Source organism: Trachypithecus francoisi, unplaced genomic scaffold (genome assembly GCF_009764315.1).
Source record: "Trachypithecus francoisi isolate TF-2019V2 unplaced genomic scaffold, Tfra_2.0 Lachesis_group20, whole genome shotgun sequence".
Classification (NCBI taxonomy): Eukaryota; Metazoa; Chordata; class Mammalia; order Primates; family Cercopithecidae; genus Trachypithecus; species Trachypithecus francoisi.
In genome coordinates, this window is record NW_022681466.1 from 18,487,885 (window position 1) to 18,505,148 (window position 17,264).

General features: G+C 49.9%; 1 protein-coding gene across 3 annotated transcripts; it reads left to right on the top strand.

The window, feature by feature from the left end:
- The first annotated feature begins 652 nt into the window (after positions 1-652).
- Positions 653-15,203, top strand: NT5C3B (5'-nucleotidase, cytosolic IIIB). Of its 3 annotated transcripts, XM_033183020.1 has the most exons (10): positions 653-778; positions 1,009-1,107; positions 1,284-1,379; positions 1,693-1,762; positions 2,588-2,634; positions 6,681-6,766; positions 8,218-8,307; positions 10,539-10,701; positions 11,841-12,041; positions 14,745-15,203. In XM_033183020.1, the coding sequence occupies exons 1-10, from the start codon at positions 767-769 to the stop codon at positions 14,877-14,879; spliced, it is 999 nt and encodes a 332-aa protein (XP_033038911.1). In that variant the 5' UTR covers positions 653-766; the 3' UTR covers positions 14,880-15,203. The 3 variants fall into 3 exon arrangements, with proteins under 3 accessions (XP_033038911.1, XP_033038912.1, XP_033038913.1); XM_033183021.1 differs by lacking the exon at positions 1,284-1,379; XM_033183022.1 differs by lacking the exon at positions 653-778 and having other exon boundaries at positions 975-1,107; positions 1,277-1,379.
- The last annotated feature ends 2,061 nt before the right edge of the window (positions 15,204-17,264 follow it).

Genomic DNA, 17,264 nt, shown 5'->3' on the forward strand with positions numbered 1-17,264 from the left:
CCAGTCCCCTGGATGGGTTAGTCACTCAGTTTCTTCTGGAATGAGGAATGGCCTAGTTAACAGAGCACCTTCTGGGTGATTAACAGAATTCAGTTTATGGCTCCTTCATCTCTCCTCCCATCCAGCCGTGTGGTTTTTCTGTTTTTGTTTCTGAGACAGGCTGTCATCTGTCGCCCAGGCTGGAGTGCAGTGATGCGATCTCGGCTCACTGGAGCCTGGACCTTCCGGGCTCAAGTGATCCTCCTGCCTCAGCCTCCCGAGTAGCTGGGACTACAGGTGCACATCACCACGCCCGGTTAATTTTTGTATTTTTGGTAGAGACGGGGTTTCGTCATGTTGCCCAGGCTGGCCTCGAACTATTCGGCTCAAGCGATCCTTCTGCCTCGGCCTCCCTAAGTCCTGGGATTACAGGCGCGAGCCACCGCGCCCAGCCCCAGCCATGTTTTTGTCACACAAACTTTCAGCCTGGAAATGACCACGCTTGGCAAGGCTTTTCCTCCACAAAGAGTGGCAGAACCCTACCTACCCACGTAACCCCAACACCCTGGGACCTTCACCCTGCTCTTCACAATAAATAGCACCCTCCTCCAATTTGCCTAGCGCACCGGGAAAGTCCACCCGGATCGTGGCCATCTCCGGGACCACACGATTCTCGGCCCCGCCCCCGGCCCCGCCCCCGCCGGGCTGCAGGCTGGAGGCGACGCCTGCGCAGTGCGGTCGCGGGGCTGTCGTTGTCCCCCGCGCCACCGACCGGGCCTCGAACGGGATGGCGGAGGAGGTGAGGAGGGAGGAAGCGTCCGGAGTGGGGCGGGCCCGGACTCCGACCCCCGGGGCGCTCCGAGCCCCCCAGCGGGTTACCGAGGCACCACCGATCCACCCAGGCCAGTAGCCGCCCCATTGCGCACCCCGGCCCCGGCCCAGCCTCACACGCGCGCCCGAGCGAGCCCCGGGCTCCCCTCGGACTCAGCGCGGCGCGGGGGTCAGTGGTTCTCTCGGGTCTCGGGACAGGTGAGCACCCTGATGAAGGCCACGGTCCTGATGCGGCAGCCTGGGCGGGTGCAGAAGATCATGGGCGCTCTCCGCAAGGGCGGCGGAGACAGGTTACAGGTACCTCGGAGGCGGGCGGGGGCCGGCAGGGCTGGGGGCGGCTGGGGAGGCTTCCAGCCCATTGGGTCTTCCCGCTTTGCTCTGCCGCGGACCCCTGCTAGCTCTCCGCCCTAAGAAATGGCCGGGAGCTTGAAGGAGAGCGGGTTGGTTCGCCTGTCCTAAATCCCAGATTTTAGATTTCTCCATATGGTCATGCTGCTTCCTCTAATTGGACAGAAGGCGCCCCACACCAGTACCTGGGGCCTTATCCTCCCCAAGCCAGCGACTCCCCAGTAAGTTGAAGATGTCCAGATGGGCCGTAATGGTAGAGATCTCTTAGGAAGGACCTGATATTGAAGGAGTCAGAGGAGTCCTGAGTATTTCACCCTCACCCCTACACTAGGAGACTGCGTTTTCCTCAGGGTTAACGGGTACTAATTAGGATCACTTCCGCTCTATCCCTCTGTGTCACTCGGTAACTCCCCCAGGGCTTTGCCTACCATCCTGGCCACTGAGCTGTTTTGATTTCCATAATCATCCTTCAGGCTGAGGCAGGGCCACACTAGAAGGTGCCTATTTAGGCATCATCTCTCTTTTGCCTTATAGGTGATTTCTGATTTTGACATGACCTTGAGCAGGTTTGCATATAATGGAAAGCGATGTCCTTCTTCTTACAGTAAGTCACATTCTAGCTTGCCTTGTTGGGCTTGACAAGATGATGGGTTCTTTTTTTTTTTTTTTTTTTTTGTGAGCAACAAGGCTGTTTATTTCACCTGGGTGCAGGTGGGCTGAGTCCGAAAAGAGAGCAAAGGGTGGTGGGATTATCATTATTTCTTATAGGTTTTGGGATAGGCAGTGGAGTTAAGAGCAATGTTTTGGGGACAGGGGGTGGATCTCACAAAGTATATTCTCAAGGGTAGGGAGAATTACAAAGAACCTTCTTAAGGGTGGGGAGATTATAAAGAACCTTCTTAAGGGTGGGGGAGATTATAAAGAACCTTCTTAAGGGTGGGGGAGATTACAAAGTACATTGATGAGTTAGGTTGGGGCAGAAACAAATCACAATGGTGGAATGTCATCAGTTAAGGCTATTTTCAGTCTTTTGTGGATCTTCAGATGCTTCAGGCCATCTGGATGTATACGTGCAGGTCACAGGGATATGATGGCTTAGCTTGGGCTCAGAGGCCTGACGTTTCCATCTTCTGATATAACATCAGTGAGATGTTCCTTGAGCTGGTTGGTCTGAGGACCCGAGGTTATAGGTGGATCTCTTCATGGAGTGAGGGTGAGGACAGGGGACTGGTGTCCTGAAGGCGTCCCGCCGACCCAGGTCTTCGGCAGCAAATGTCTCACGCATCCAGGTGAAGAGACCACCAAACAGGCTTTGTGTGAGCAACATGGCTGTTTATTTCACCTGGGTGCAGGTGGGCTGAGTCTGAAAAGAGAGTCAGCCGATGATGGGTTCTAAGGGACAAGTAAAAGGAGTTTTCTCTTTTTCCAGATATTCTAGATAATAGCAAGATCATCAGTGAGGAGTGTCGGAAAGAGGTGGGTTGCTCCCGTCCTTTGCTCAGAAATGGTTGTCATATTGCTACTTCAAATGGTTCCTGATTGGAACCAAAGGTTCCAGTATAGAGACCTTAGAAAAGTAATTTTTAAAAAATTGTTGTTTTGCTAAGGAGGATCTAGTTTTAATACATTAAGACAGCTTTTCCTTACTGGCCAGGACATATGATGGTTAATGGTTGGAACTGGATATTATACTTACTGTTGGCTATGGAGTTTACAAGAGATTTGAACATTATGGAGGGTCAGCAACTTACCCAGGGTCATACAGCCAAATAGCAGAGCTTGTTTGTTTGTTTGTTTGTTTTGAGACAAGGTCTCACTCTATCACCCAGGCTGGAGTGCAGTGGCTTGATCATTACTCACTGCAGCCTTGACCACCTAGGCTCAAGCGATCCTCCTGCCTCAGCCTACCGAGTAGCTGGAACTACAGGCATGTGCCGTTACACCTAGCTAATTTTAAAAATTTTTTGTAGAGATGGGGTCTCACTATGTTGCCTAGGTTGGTCTTGAACTCCTGAACTCAAGCAATCCTCCTGCTTCAGCCTCCCCAAAGTGTTGGGCTTGTAGGCGTGAGCTACCACACCTGGCCTTTTTAAAAGAAAATTTATATTCTTCTGTTGGGTTCTAGTGTGTGTCTGTGTGTGTGTGTGTGTACGTATATGGGTGTGTGTGTGTGTGTATATACATATATATATATAGATATATATAGATATATATATATTTTTTTGAGACAGAGTCTTGCTCTATCGCCCAGGCTGGAGTGGCATAATCTCAGCTCACTGCAACCTGGGTTCAAGCAATTCTCATGCCTCAGCCCCTCGAGTAGTAGCTGGGATTAGGAGCATGCACCACCATGCCTGGCTAATTTTTATATTTTTAGTAGAGATGGGGTTTCGCCATGTTAGCCAGACTGGTCTCAAACTCTTTGCCTCAAGGAATCTGCCCACCTTGACCTCCCAAAGTGCTAGGATTACAGGCCTGAGCCATCGCGTCCAGCCGAGGTCTAGTATATTTTTATTTTTATTTATTTATTTATTTATTTATTTTTGAGACGGAATTTCCCGCTTGTTGCCCAGGCTGGAGTGCAATGGTGCAGTCTCAGCTCACTGCAACCTCCTCTTCCCGGGTTCAAGTGATTCTCCTGCCTCACCCTCCCAAGTAGCTGGGATTACCGGCATGCACCACCATGCCCGGCTAATTTTTGTAGTTTTAGTAAAGACAGGGTTTCACCATGTTGGCCAGTCTGGTCTCGAACTCCCGACCTCAGGTGATCCGCCCACCTTGGCCTCCCAAAGTGCTAGGATTACAGGTGTGAGCTATCTTGCCTGGCCTAATTTTTAGAAAAATGTTCTCACTCCAAAAAAAACACACACATTGAGAATCTTAATACATTTCAGGAGTTTTCTGCCTTTGTTACTATGTCATCTTTGCATTTAATCTTCTTTTGGACAGATGGACAGGGATTCCATTTGATCTTGTAATGTTCCTGAGAATCACTCATGTATTAAAATTCTTTACTTGGTCAATTCTCATTTTTACTGGGCACTGTTACTGACTGGCTCTGTGTGACACATGATCCCTGGAACAGCTCCTTTAGAGTGTCAAAGTATTGGCACATAGAAGGAAACCTTAGAGGAAACACGTGTAGATGCTGTGCATTCACATGATGTTGACCCTTTGACGGAATTGTCCACCAACATGCTGTGTCCCAAAGTACAGTCTTCTAGTTAAATTTCGTGGGTTTTTTTTCCCATATCTGTGTATCACCTTTACTAGATCTTTCTCTAAATTGACCTACTTTTAAAAATTGTAATTAACTTAAAGAAACAGGCTGGGTGTGGTGGTTCACGCCTGTAATCCCAGCATTTCTGGGAGGCCGAGGCAGGCAGATTGGTTGAGGTCAGGAGATCGAGACTATCCTGGGCAACATGGCGAAACTCTGTCTCTATGAAAAATACAAAAAATTAGCTGGGAGTAGTAGTGGTGCACGCCTATAATCCCAGCTACTCGGGAGGCTGAGGCAGGAGAATAGCTTGAACCTGCAAGGCAGAAGTTGCAGGGAGCTGAGATCACGCTCCAGCCTAGGCAATGGACAGAACCAGATTCCGTCTCAAAACAAAAAAGAGCCCGGCGCAGTGGCTCACTTCTGTAATCCCAGCACTCTGGGAGGCCGAGGCAAGTGGATCATGAGGTCAGGAGTTTGAGACCAGACTGGCCAACCTGGTGAAATCTCGTCTCTACTAAAAATACGAAACTTAGCTGGGCATGGTGGCACATGCCTGTAGTCCCAGCTACTCGGGAGGCTGAGGCAGAAGAATTGCTTGAACCCAGGAGGCGCAGGTTGCAGTGAGCTGAGATTGTGCCACTGCACTCCAGCCTGGGTGACAGAGTGAGACTTCGTCTCAAAAGAAAAAAAAAAATTATACATGAAAGTGAATCCAAAACTACTGAGTTGAAAAGCGCTTCTCCATGAATTCCCTAAAGTTATCTTACCTATCACGTGAGAAAGTGGACCACATTCTGCGAAACACAGCATTAAGTAAGTTCTTACTGGTTAAGCCCTGACAATTCAGCTAATTAATAACAGCAAAAAAAATATTAGTACCCTTCTTCTCTGATAGTAAAATCTCATACTGCTGACTTTTAGACCTCACTCTCGGGGTGAGTACAAAGGAATGACCAGCTCTGTGGGTCCAGGTGCTCCCTGGACTTCCCCAAATAGATAAAAATATGAGTGTATTGAGCTATTATGTTGGAAGATAAGAAGAGAAGAGAAACTTAGGTCTTATAAATGACATGTCCCCAAAGGAAAACTTGAAGAAAATTTCATGTAACACTCTTTTTTTTTTTTTTTTTTTTTTTTTTTTTTTTTTTGAGGCAGAGTCTCGCTCTGTCGCCCGGACTGGAGTGCAGTGGCCAGATCTCAGCTCACTGCAAGCTCCGCCTCCCGGGTTTACGCCATTCTCCTGCCTCAGCCTCCCGAGTAGCTGGGACTACAGGCGCCGGCCACCTCGCCCGGCTAGTTTTTGTATTTTTTAGTAGAGACGGGGTTTCACCGTGTTAGTCGGGATGGTCTCGATCTCCTGACCTCGTGATCCGCCCGTCTCGGCCTCCCAAAGTGCTGGGATTACAGGCTTGAGCCACCGCGCCCGGCCTCATGTAACACTCTTTTAAATGAAGTTGCATCTTCTTTTTTTTTGAGACACCGTTTTACTCTGTGGCCCAGGCTGGAATGCAGTGGTATGATCTCATCTTGGCTCACTGCAGCCTCCGCCTCCTGGGTTCAAACGATTCTCATTCTTCAGCCTCCTGAGTAGCTGGGATTAAAGGCCACTACACCGCTAATTTTTTTTTTTTTTTTTTTTGAGACAGAGTCTTGCTCTGTCGCCCAGGCTGGAGTGCAGTGGCCGGATCTCAGCTCACTGCAAGCTCCGCCTCCCGGGTTTACGCCATTCTCCTGCCTCAGCCTCCCGAGTAAGCTGGGACTACAGGCGCCTGCCACCTCGCCCGGCTAGTTTTTTGTATTTTTTAGTAGAGACGGGGTTTCACCATGTTAGCCAGGATGGTCTCGATCTCCTGACCTCGTGATCCACCCGTCTCGGCCTCCCAAAGTGCTGGGATTACAGGTTTGAGCCACCGCGCCCGGCTTTTTGTATGTTTTTAGTAGAGACGGGGTTTCGCTGTGTTAGCCAGGATGGTCTCGATCTCCTGACCTCGTGATCCGCCCGTCTCAGCCTCCCAAAGTGCTAGGATTACAGGCTTGAGCCACTGCGCCTGGTCTAATTTTTGTATTTTTTAGTAGAGTCAGGGTTTCACCGTGTTGGCCAGGCTGGACTCAAACTCCTGACCTCAAGTGATCCACCTGCCTTGGCCTCCTAAAGCACTGGGATTGCAGGTGTGAGCCACTGCCTCTCGCCATGAAGTTGCCTCTTCTAGGTGACTTTTTTCTCATACTAAGCTGTAGGACTTTGCAGGGAAGAACTTGATATAGACTAATGGCCTTTCTCCCCGTTTGGATATCCCAGCTCACAGCGCTCCTTCACCACTATTACCCAATTGAGATCGACCCACACCGGACCATCAAGGAGAAGCTACCTCATATGGTGGAATGGTGAGTGATGGTGGTGGAGAAAAGCGTCTGGGCCCTTGAGATGGAGTAGGCTGAGAGGGGTGTATTTTTCCAGACCCGTGATGAGATGACAGACTCCCTTACTGTACTGAGGGCTTAATTTAATGCTATTAGTCCAGATATTGGAACAAACTTTTCAGATGAACCTGGGGCTTTTTGTGGCTACTACTGGAGTGGAAACCCTCAGAGAATCCTTGGAATAAGTTAAAGACCGTTGGTGTCGGGGGATAAGTGCTTTGCGGAAGTGACTCTTAGTCTGTTTTGTGCTGCTGTCACAGAATAACAGACTAGGTAATTTATATATTTTTTCTATTTTTTGAGACAGGGTCTTGCTCTGTTGCCCAGGCTGTAGTCCAGTGGCATGATCGTGGCTCCCTCTAGCTTCAACCACCTGCGCTGAAGCGATTCTCCCACCTCAGCTTGTGCCACCGTGCCTGGCTCATTTTTTCTGTTTTTTGTAGAGATGGGGTCTCACCATGTTACCCAGGCTATTTTCAACTCCTAAGCTCAAGCAATCCTCCCACTTTGGCCTCCCAAAGTCCTGGGGTTACAGGTGTGAGCCACTGCACCCAGCCTAGACTGGGTAATTGATAATGAATAGCAATTTATTGGCACACAGTTCTGGAAGCAGGGAAGTCCAATATCTAAGGACTGGCTGGCATTTGGTGAGGGCCTTCTTCTTGCTGCATTATCTCATTGTGAAAGGGCAAAGAGGGTGGGGGAGAGAGAAAGAGAAAGAGAGGAGTTCTTTTTATAAGGCATCTTTGATAATGACATTAATCCATTCATGAGGACAGTGCCCCCATGACACCTCCCATTAGGCCTCATCTCTCAGCACCTCCACATTAGGGATCAAGTTTCCAACACTTTCAAACCGCAGCAACCCTCATCACTGGACAGAGCCCCAGTTCTCCAGATAGAGTGGTCACGGAGGAAGGGACTCAGGAGAGCGCCAGCCCCAGCAGCCAGCTTGCCCAGCACTTGTCTCTGTTGGGTTACTTTCTCATCCTCTTCCCTTCTTTTTTTTTTTGAGATGGAGTCTCACTCTGTCACCCAGGCTCACTGCAACCTGCCCCTCCTGGGTTCAAGTGATTCTCCAGCCTCAGCCTCCCGAGTATCTGGGACTACAGGTGTGCACCACCATGCCCAGCTAATTTTTGTATTTTTAGCAGAGATGGGGTTTCGCCATGTTGACCAGGCTGGTCTCGAACTCCTGATCTCAGGTGATCCACCCGCCTTGACCTCCCAAAGTGCTGGGATTACAGGCATGAGCCACTGTGCCTGGCCACCCTCTTCCCTTTAAAGGCAGCTAACGTAAGGATGAGGCCTCTGTCGGCAATGCTGTCAGAGGGCACTTGGCTCTGTAAAGGGAAAGGAGGAATTATTTACTTGAGTGATTTGAATTTAGGGTTTTCTGGGGTGTCTGTTTCTAGGTGGACCAAAGCGCACAATCTCCTGTGTCAGCAGAAGATTCAGAAGTTTCAGATAGCCCAGGTGGTTACAGAGTCCAATGCAATGCTCAGGTAAGCGTCTTGCTCTGGAAAACATTTCTATTGGACTATTTAGAAGTGTTTTCTTCAACAACAACAACAAAAAAAAGAGGCAGGGAAGAGTAGAGAGGAGTTAGTTGCTTAAAGGACCGGAAGGGACATGACACTATGAACAACTGATGTGATACAGCTAAAGAGTGTCTTACCCTTGCTAGGAAACAGTCAGCAGGTAGTGGATGTAGTACAAAATGGCAGGGCACCATCTCTGAGAACAGACCAAGTCTAGCTCATCTTTCTTTCCCTTTCTTTCCCTCTCTTCTCCTCTCCCCTCCCCTCTCCTTTTCTTTTCTTTTTTCTTTCACGGAATCTCACTCTGTCGCCAGAGTGGAGTGCAGTGGCGCGATCTCAGCTCACTGCAACCTCCACCTCCTGGGTTCAAGCGATTCTCCTGCCTCAGCCTCCCGAGTAGCTGGGATTACAGGTGCCCACCACCGTGCCCTGCTAAGTTTTGTATTTTTAGTAGAGACAGGATTTCACCATATTGACCAGATGGTCTCGATCTCTTGACCTTGCGATCCACCTGCCTTGGCCTCCCAAAGTGCTGGGATTACAGGCATGAGCCACCTTGCCCCACCAAATCTAGCTCATTTTTCACAATGGTAAAAGACTTTTGGGGTCCCTCTGGTGACTGGTGTTCTTCATGGCAACTGGGAGTTGGCTAGGCTGGGACACTTGATCGTTGGCGGCCTTCACTGAACAGCTGTCTCTGCTGGAGATTTCTTTCCTGGAGGAGGGACCAGGGCTCCTAAAGGAAGGAGTGACATGGGTGCCTACCCTCAAGGGTTGTGCGTCCTAACTGGGGAGATTGGCTGGCTCCTCAAAAGTCAAGACAGTGGAGACCTGTGCTGATCCAGTAAGTGCCGGGGTGGGAGTGGGTGTGCCCTAGTGAAGGTGCCCAGGTCAGCTGCCTGGTTGTATTGACAGCAACAGAAAACATATGCCTACCTTCCGCCACAGCAGCATCTCTCCCAGGTATGTACCCCAGAGAAATGAGGGCATGTAGCCACTATAAGATATGCACAGGGTATTCATGGCAGCTGTATCCATAACAGCTGAAATCTGGAAATCTCTCAACTGTCTATCAAGAAGAAGCTGGGTAGATAAATTGTGGTATATTTATATGGTGGGATAATGCTGCATAGCAGTGACAGAGAATAAACTAATTACATGCAAAATACAGATAAACTACATAGCATTATATTGAACAAAATAAATCAGGCACAAAAGAGTACATTGTGTATGAGTCCATTTATATGAAATTCGTGCCTCGGTTTGGCCGGGCGCGGTGGCTCAAGCCTGTAATCCCAGCACTTTGGGAGGCCGAGGCGGGTGGATCATGAGGTCAGGAGATCGAGACCATCTTGGCTAACACGGTGAAACCCCGTCTCTACTAAAAATACAAAAAATTAACCAGGCGTGGTGGCGGGTGCCTGTAGTCCCAGCTACTCGGAGGCTGAGGCGGGAGAATGGCATGAACCCGGGAGGCGGAGCTTGCAGTGAGCCGAGATCGCGCCACTGCACTCCAGCCTGGGTGACACAGCCAGACTCCGTCTCAAAAAAAAAAAAAAAAAAAAAAAAAAAAAAGAAATTCAAGGACAGGCAAAGCTAATCAATGGGAGGGATGATATTGACTGGGAGAGATCACGAGGGAGCCTCAAGCTAATTAGTTACATGGGTGTATACGTATGTCAAAATTAACTGAGCCAAACATTTAGGATTAGCACCCTTTAGCCACTTACTGAATATATCATTTGCTCTATTTTATTTAATTTTAATTTTATTTATTTATTTTTTGAGCTGGAGTCTCATTCTCTTGCCCAGGCTGGAGTGCAATGGCATGATCTTGCCTCACGCCTGTAATCCCAGCACTTTGGGAGGCCAAGGTGGGTGGGTTGCTTGAGCCCTGGAGTTCGAGACCAGCCTGGGCAACATAGGAAAACCCCATCTTTACAAAACATAAAAAGTTAGCCAGGTGTGGTGGCGCGCACCTGTGGTCTCAGCTACTTGGGACGTTGAGGCGGGTGGATCACCTGAACCCAGGAGGTCGAGGTCACAGTGAACTGTGATTGTGCCACTGCACTCTGGCCTGGGCAACAGAGCAAGACCCTGTCTCACAAAAAACCCAAAAAACAAATAACCCAAGTAGGAAACAAATAACAGCAGTAGAGGCAGTACCATTTCAGAATTCCCCGATCTCTTTTCAGGGAGGGATACAAGACCTTCTTCAACACACTCTACCGTAACAACATTCCCCTTTTCATCTTTTCTGCGGGCATTGGTGATATCCTGGAAGAAATTATCCGACAGATGAAAGTTTTCCACCCCAACATCCACATCGTGTCTAACTACATGGATTTTAATGAAGATGTGAGCCAAATCTTGTTTGGGCTGGGAAAAGACGAGGGGTGGGGACCACCAGCCAGGTTGGTTAACTCTGCATGAACCCTAACCTGGGAAAGAAGGGGAGGTAAGCCACACTGGCTTCTTCACCCTCTTGCAGTTGTTTATGGGTTACTTTTTGGCCAGGCGCTGTGGCTCAGACCTGTATTCCCAACACTTTGGGAGGCTGAGGCAGGCAGATCACTAGAGGTCAGGAGTTCGAGACCAGCCTGGCCAACATGGTGAAACTCCGTTTCTACTAAAAATACAACAATAAGCCGGGCGTGGAGGTGTGCAGCTGTAATCCCAGCTACTTGGGAGGCTGAGGCAGGAGAATCACCTGAACCCAGGAGGCAGAGGTTGCAGTGAGCCAAGATCATACCACTGCACTCCAGCCTGGGCAACAGAGCAAGACTGTGTTCAGAAAACAACAAAAACAAAAAAACTTTCAAAGGATCCTCTCTCTGATGTTTGCCTGACAGTCAACATTAGGGGTACCTAATTTATGGGCCTGCCCTGCCCCATGTCACTGTCAATGTGTTATGTGCCATCCTGGGTCCTGCAGGGCATGGGCTTTGATTTGTTTTTCCCAAGCCAGAGGTGGGGTGCTCCAACTTATCCACGTTCTGACTCTTTTCCCCGTAAAACTGATGGTTGGAATTTTTATCACGTTGACCTGCAGTGAGGAGGTGGCCGGCCGCTGAACATTAGCACACGTGTAACCTGAGCGGCATTTATATCACAGCTTCGTGCATCCACTAGAACAGATGATCTGCGATATTGCGTGGCTCCTGTTCATTTAAACTAGGAGTGAGTTACCCCTGTCGTCAATATTTAGGCTTTGTGGGCCGTGGCATCACTGTTGCAACTGCCCAACTTTGCCTTTATAGCACAAAAAAGCAGCCATAGGCATCACATAAACAAAGGAGTTTGGCTGTATCCCAATACAGCTTTATTTACAAAAGCAGGCCAAGTCTGGCCCAGGGGCCCTAGTTTAGGCTACAGTGAAATTTTGGCATTATCTATCACTTTTGGGATTCCCTTTTCTCTGTGACAGAGACAGTGGAGAGCTGATGCCACTTGGGTCCCTGCAGCCCTTCCATCTGTCTCTTGTCTTCGTTATTTAGGGTTTTCTCCAGGGATTTAAGGGCCAGCTCATACACACATACAACAAGAACAGCTCCGTGTGTGAGAACTCTGGTTACTTCCAGCAACTCGAGGGCAAAAGCAATGTCATCCTGCTGGGAGACTCCATCGGGGACCTCACCATGGCCGATGGGGTTCCTGGTGTGCAGAACATTCTCAAGATTGGCTTCCTGAATGACAAGGTGGGTAGAGGACCAGGGCTACTTCTCTTCATGGCTTTCTTCTCTTTGAATGCCCGTTAACAAATGCCTTTGAACACTTTGAACACATTCTCTTTTTTTTTTTTTTTTTTGTGAGACAGAGTCGCGCTCTGTCACCCAGGCTAGAGTGCAGTGGCGTAATCTTGGCTTACTGCAACTTCCACTTCCCAGGTTCAAGTGATTCTTCTGCCTCAGCCTCCTGAGTAGCTGAGACTATAGGTGCACGCCACCATGCCCGGCTCATTTTTGTATTTTTACTAGAAATGGGATTTCACCATGTTGGCCATGGCTGGTCTTGAACTCCTGACCTCAAGTGCTTCGCCCACCTTCACCTCCCAAAGTGCTGGGATTACATGCCTGAGCCACTGCGCCCAGCCACCTTTGAACACCTTCTATATGCTAGACACTAGGTAAAGTATTATGGGCACAGAAGGAAGCTGTATTCTCTTGGACCGCATATTCTCGTAGGAAACAGAAACCGAGTGATTACAGCTTTGTCTTACCACATGACCTTACAGGCGTTCAGAGAGAGGATCAGGTCGGGCATGGGATCCTAGCCTCAGTTTACTGATTGTGCACTGCACTGTCACTCCTCTCAGCATTTCATGGATATTAATTCATTTGATTTTTATAGCCCTTTAAGGTAGTGACTGTTATCCTCATTTTATAGATGAGGAAACTGAGGCCTGGGGTTAAGTAATTTGCCTAAGATGATAGAGTTCAGGAAACAGTGGGGCTGATTACCAGTCCTCCTAAATCCTACTGGAAGACATGATTGAGATGGGAGATGTTGGTATTGAGGACATGGGTTTATTTTTTTATTTTTTATTTGTTTTGAGACAGAGTCTCGCTCTGTCGCCCAAGCTGGAGTGCAGTGACGAAATCTTGGCTCACTGCAACCTCCGCCTCCTGGGTTCAAGCGATTCTCCTGCCTCAGCCTCCTGAGTAGCTGGGATTACAGGTGCCCGCTACCATGCCCAACTTAATTTTTGTGTTTTTAGTATAGACAGGGTTTCGGCATGTTGGCCACACTGGTTTTGAACTCCTGACCTCAGATGATCCACCTGCCTCGGCCTCCCAAAGTGCTGGGATTATAGGTGTGAGCCACTGTGCCCAGCCGAGGACATGGGTTTATAATTTAGAGAAGAAAAGTAACAACAGATCAGGGACTGACGGGGCTGAAAGCAGCATTGTCATAAAGGGGCTCAAATACGGGGTGAAGCCAGGCAGCTGCCAGGGTGCCTTCCCGCAGCCTGCAGGCGCTGAAGCCCACCAGAATGCTCGGGCCGGATGAAACTGGGTCCTGTTGGGCGTGGTGGCTCATGCCTGTAATCCCAGCACTTTGGGAGGCCGAGGCAGGCAGATCATGAGGTGAGGAGTTCGAGACCAGCCTGACCAACATGGAGAAACCCCATCTCTACTAAAAATACACAATTAACCGGGTGTGGTGGTGCACGCCTGTAATCCCAACTACACTGGAGCCTGAGGCAGGAGAATCGCTGGAACCCAGAGGTGGAGGTTGCAGTGAGCTGAGATGGCGCCACTGCACTCCAGCTTTGGTGACAGAGCGAGTCACCAAAAAAACTCCGTCTCAAAAAAAACTAACAAAAAAACTGGGTCCTGGTCGGGTACAGTGGCTCATGCCTGTAACCTCCCCCAATTTTGGGAGGCCAAGGCAGGGGGATCATTTGAGGCCAGAGTTTGAGACCAGCCTGTGCAACATAATGAGACCCTGTCTCAACAACAACACAAATTAGCTGGTGTGGTGAGCATGCCTGTAGTTCTAGCTGTGCAGGAGGCTGAGGCAGGAAGATCACTTGAGTCCCGGAGGTCAAAGCTGCAGTGAGCCAAGATTATGCCACTGCACTTCAGCCTATGCAGCAGAGTCAGACCCTATCTCAAAAAAGAAGGAAAGAAAGGAAGGAAAGAAATGGAAGGAAGGAAGGAGGGAGGGAGGGAGGGAGGGAGGGAGGGAGGGAGGGAGGGAGGGAGGGAGGGAGGGAAGGAAGGAAGGAAGGAAGGAAGGAAGGAAGGAAGGAAGGAAGGAAGGAAGGAAGGAGGGAGGGAGGGAGGGAGGAAGGAAGGAAGGAAGGAAGGAAGGAAGGAAGGAAGGAAAGGAAGGAAGGAAGGAAGGAAGGAAATTCAATCCAGATGGATTAGAGGCAACATCTGTTTTTTTGTTTTTTTTTGAGACAAGGCCTCACTCTGTCACCTAGGCTTGAGTGTCGTGGCTCAGTCTTGGCTCACTGTAGCCTTAATTTCCTGGGCTCAAGTGATCCTCCTGCCTCAGCCTCCCAAGTAGCTGGGACTACAGGCACCCACCCCCATGCCCGGCCAATTTTTGTAGAGATGCGGTTTTGCCATGTTGCCTGGGCTGGTCTCAAACTCTTGGGCTCAGATGATCCTTCTGCCTCAGCTTCCCAAAGTGGCAACATCTGGTTTTTTGTTTTTATTCCTTGTTACTATCCTTTGGTATTGACCCAAGGGCTCATTGTGATAGCCCATGCCCATCCCTCATCTGTCTCCAAAGGGTAGTTCCGGTAACCTGAACTCCTCTGGCTCTCAAAAGGGAGCTGAGAGTTGCTGCTTGAATGCTCTCCTCCCCAACCCCAGGGGCTCTGAGAGTGAGCTATGGAGGGTGGGGCATTTGGGGACCCTCAGGCTTCTTATTCTCACTCCGGGCAGGTGGAGGAGCGGCGGGAGCGCTACATGGACTCCTATGACATCGTGCTGGAGAAGGACGAGACTCTGGATGTGGTCAATGGGCTGCTGCAGCACATCCTGTGCCAGGGGGACCAGCTGGAGATGCAAGGCCCCTGAGGGCACAGGCTTCAGCCCGACCTGCAGGCCGTGGTGAGGAGTCCGCTCCCCCATGAACACAGAGCAGAGGCCAGGTGGCCAGCAGCGGCTGGGTCCTTCCATACCCCTCCTTCCTCCTTTCCCTGAGCACCTTCATCACCAGAGGCTTGAAGGAGCCCCGCCATGTGGCCGGGCACAAGCACTGTTCCTAGTGAACCTTGGACCACAGCATGTCAGTGCTCTAGGGATTGTCCATCCAGGGATTGTTTTCAAAACTTTTAAAAGTGGGAAGTTGTTCTTCAAACAAATATAATGTGTGAAACAGATCAAAATTTTTAAAATGAACAAAACAGCTGTTCTGATTCAGGGGATGTGGGTGGGGGTAGAACCTGGACCTCTTGGGCCTGGGAGCACAAGTGATGCTTCTAGGAACACAGTTTGCGAACCACCACAAATGGGCCTGGGACCCCGTCCGACCACAGCCTGATTGTGTCTGGTTCAGGGTGGGGTTGAAAGGGTATTTTCTTTTTTTTTTTTTTTTTTTTTTGAGACGGAGTCTCGCTCTGCCGCCCAGGCTGGAGTGCTGTGGCCGGATCTCAGCTCACTGCAAGCTCCGTCTCCCGGGTTTACGCCATTCTCCTGTCTCAGCCTCCCGAGCAGCTGGGACTACAGGCGCCCGCCACCTCGCCCGGCTAATTTTTTTTTTGTATTTTTTTAGTAGAGACGGGGTTTCACCGTGTTAGCCAGGATGGTCTCGATCTCCTGACCTCGTGATCCGCCCGTCTCGGCCTCCCAAAGTGCTGGGATTACAGGCTTGAGCCACCGCGCCCGGCCTGAAAGGGTATTTTCTAGCCTGCAGTGGTTTGACTTTTTTCTGATTCAGCCATGAAACTTGAAATTCATTTGGGATCGGTGGGGTTGAGGCAACCCTGTCTGAGAGCCCCCTCTTTAGGGATCCCTGAGGGGATGCATTCGGGTGTGGATGTCCCCCTTTGCCCTAGGCTCTCCTTTCACCTCTTATGGGTCGGGGCCACTAAAGTGGATGACCTGAAAAGGGGAATTTAGAGCAGGGACCTGAGGGTCCCAAGGTGAAAGAAGTGATGTGTGCACTGTGGTCTTGCATTCTTGGGCTGACCCTGAAGAGCCAGTTCAGCATTGTCTTAGCTTTAGAGGAAATCACTGGCACCTTTCCTGCAATGTTTGACTAGCCGTTGGAAAGTTCTGTTATTCTGCAGATGTGAACCGGGAGGTAATACAGATGTTACTGAAGGCCTGCGGTGTGCCAGGTGCCGCTCTGGGCATTTGGGTGTCTGCCAGTTGACCCTCACAATGACCCCACAAGTAGGTGCAGCTCCTCCTGCTTCCAGATGGCTCAGGCAGGATGGGTAGCTTGCCCAAACTCAGTAGCTAGGAGCTGGAGCCAGGATTTGAATGTTTCTGACCAAAGCCCATGCCTTTTGCTGCATTTCTCTGCTTCAGGCCTGTTCCATTTGGTTTTGGGAGGAGGGAGTGGTCACCATCTGAGACTGGGTCAGTAACCACTTCCAGACTTTAATCAAGAAGCTTTCTTGGCCAGCGCAGTGGCTCACACCTGTAATCCCAGCACTCTGGGAGGCCAGGGTGGCGGATCACTTGCCGTCAGGAGTTTGAGACTAGCCTGGCCAACATGGTAAGACCATCTCTACTAAAAATACAAAAATAAGCCAGGCGCGGTGGCGCGTGCCTGTAATCCCAGCTACTCAGGTGGCTGAAGCAGGGGAATCACTTGAACCCGGGAGGCGGAGGTTGCAGTGAGCTGAGATCATACCACTGTACTCCACCCTGGGTGACAGAGTGAGACCCTGTCTCAAAAAAAAAACAAAACAAAACACTTCAATCAAGGAGCTTTCTGGATGCTTTGGGGCCAGAGAATGTCAGTCACTGCCCAAGGGGAGCAGTCATGTCTCTTAGGGGACCCTGGGCAGGGAGTGCCGATGGAGGCAGTTTGCTGTGTGGGTCCGGTCCTGTCATTTTCTCTCCTAAGTCCCCACCCCGTCCTCCAAATGCTTGGCGAGGACAGATGGCCTGGTTGGCGGCTGAAGTTCTCTTGCAAGACACTGTGGAGATCTGAACTCGGTTACCTTTCCCCTAGCAAGAGGGTGGACAGGTGGTAACAGGTGGTGGCCAGGAGCAGGGAGAGATGGGAATATCATAATATTGGAAATGATCTATGGAAAAGGATAATCTGACTTGTGTGGTTTAATTTAATCCTTGAACTTTGTAGGTTGTGTTTGAGGTCAGGGACCTTGTCTTTCCCATTCAATTGGGACAACTGGAGGATGAGGATCGTCTCTCCACGCCCTGCTGGAGGCCTCCCCGCTCTACACATTCACCCCCTCCACAGACCAGGCCTCCCTTCCTGCAGCG

Excerpts from the sequence above, each read along its gene's own strand:
- NT5C3B (XM_033183020.1), top strand. Across the intron at positions 1,380-1,692 it reads CCCAAGCCAGCGACTCCCCA|GTGATTTCTGATTTTGACAT; the intron begins GTAAGTTGAAGA and ends TTTGCCTTATAG. Across the intron at positions 8,308-10,538 it reads GAGTCCAATGCAATGCTCAG|GGAGGGATACAAGACCTTCT; the intron begins GTAAGCGTCTTG and ends ATCTCTTTTCAG.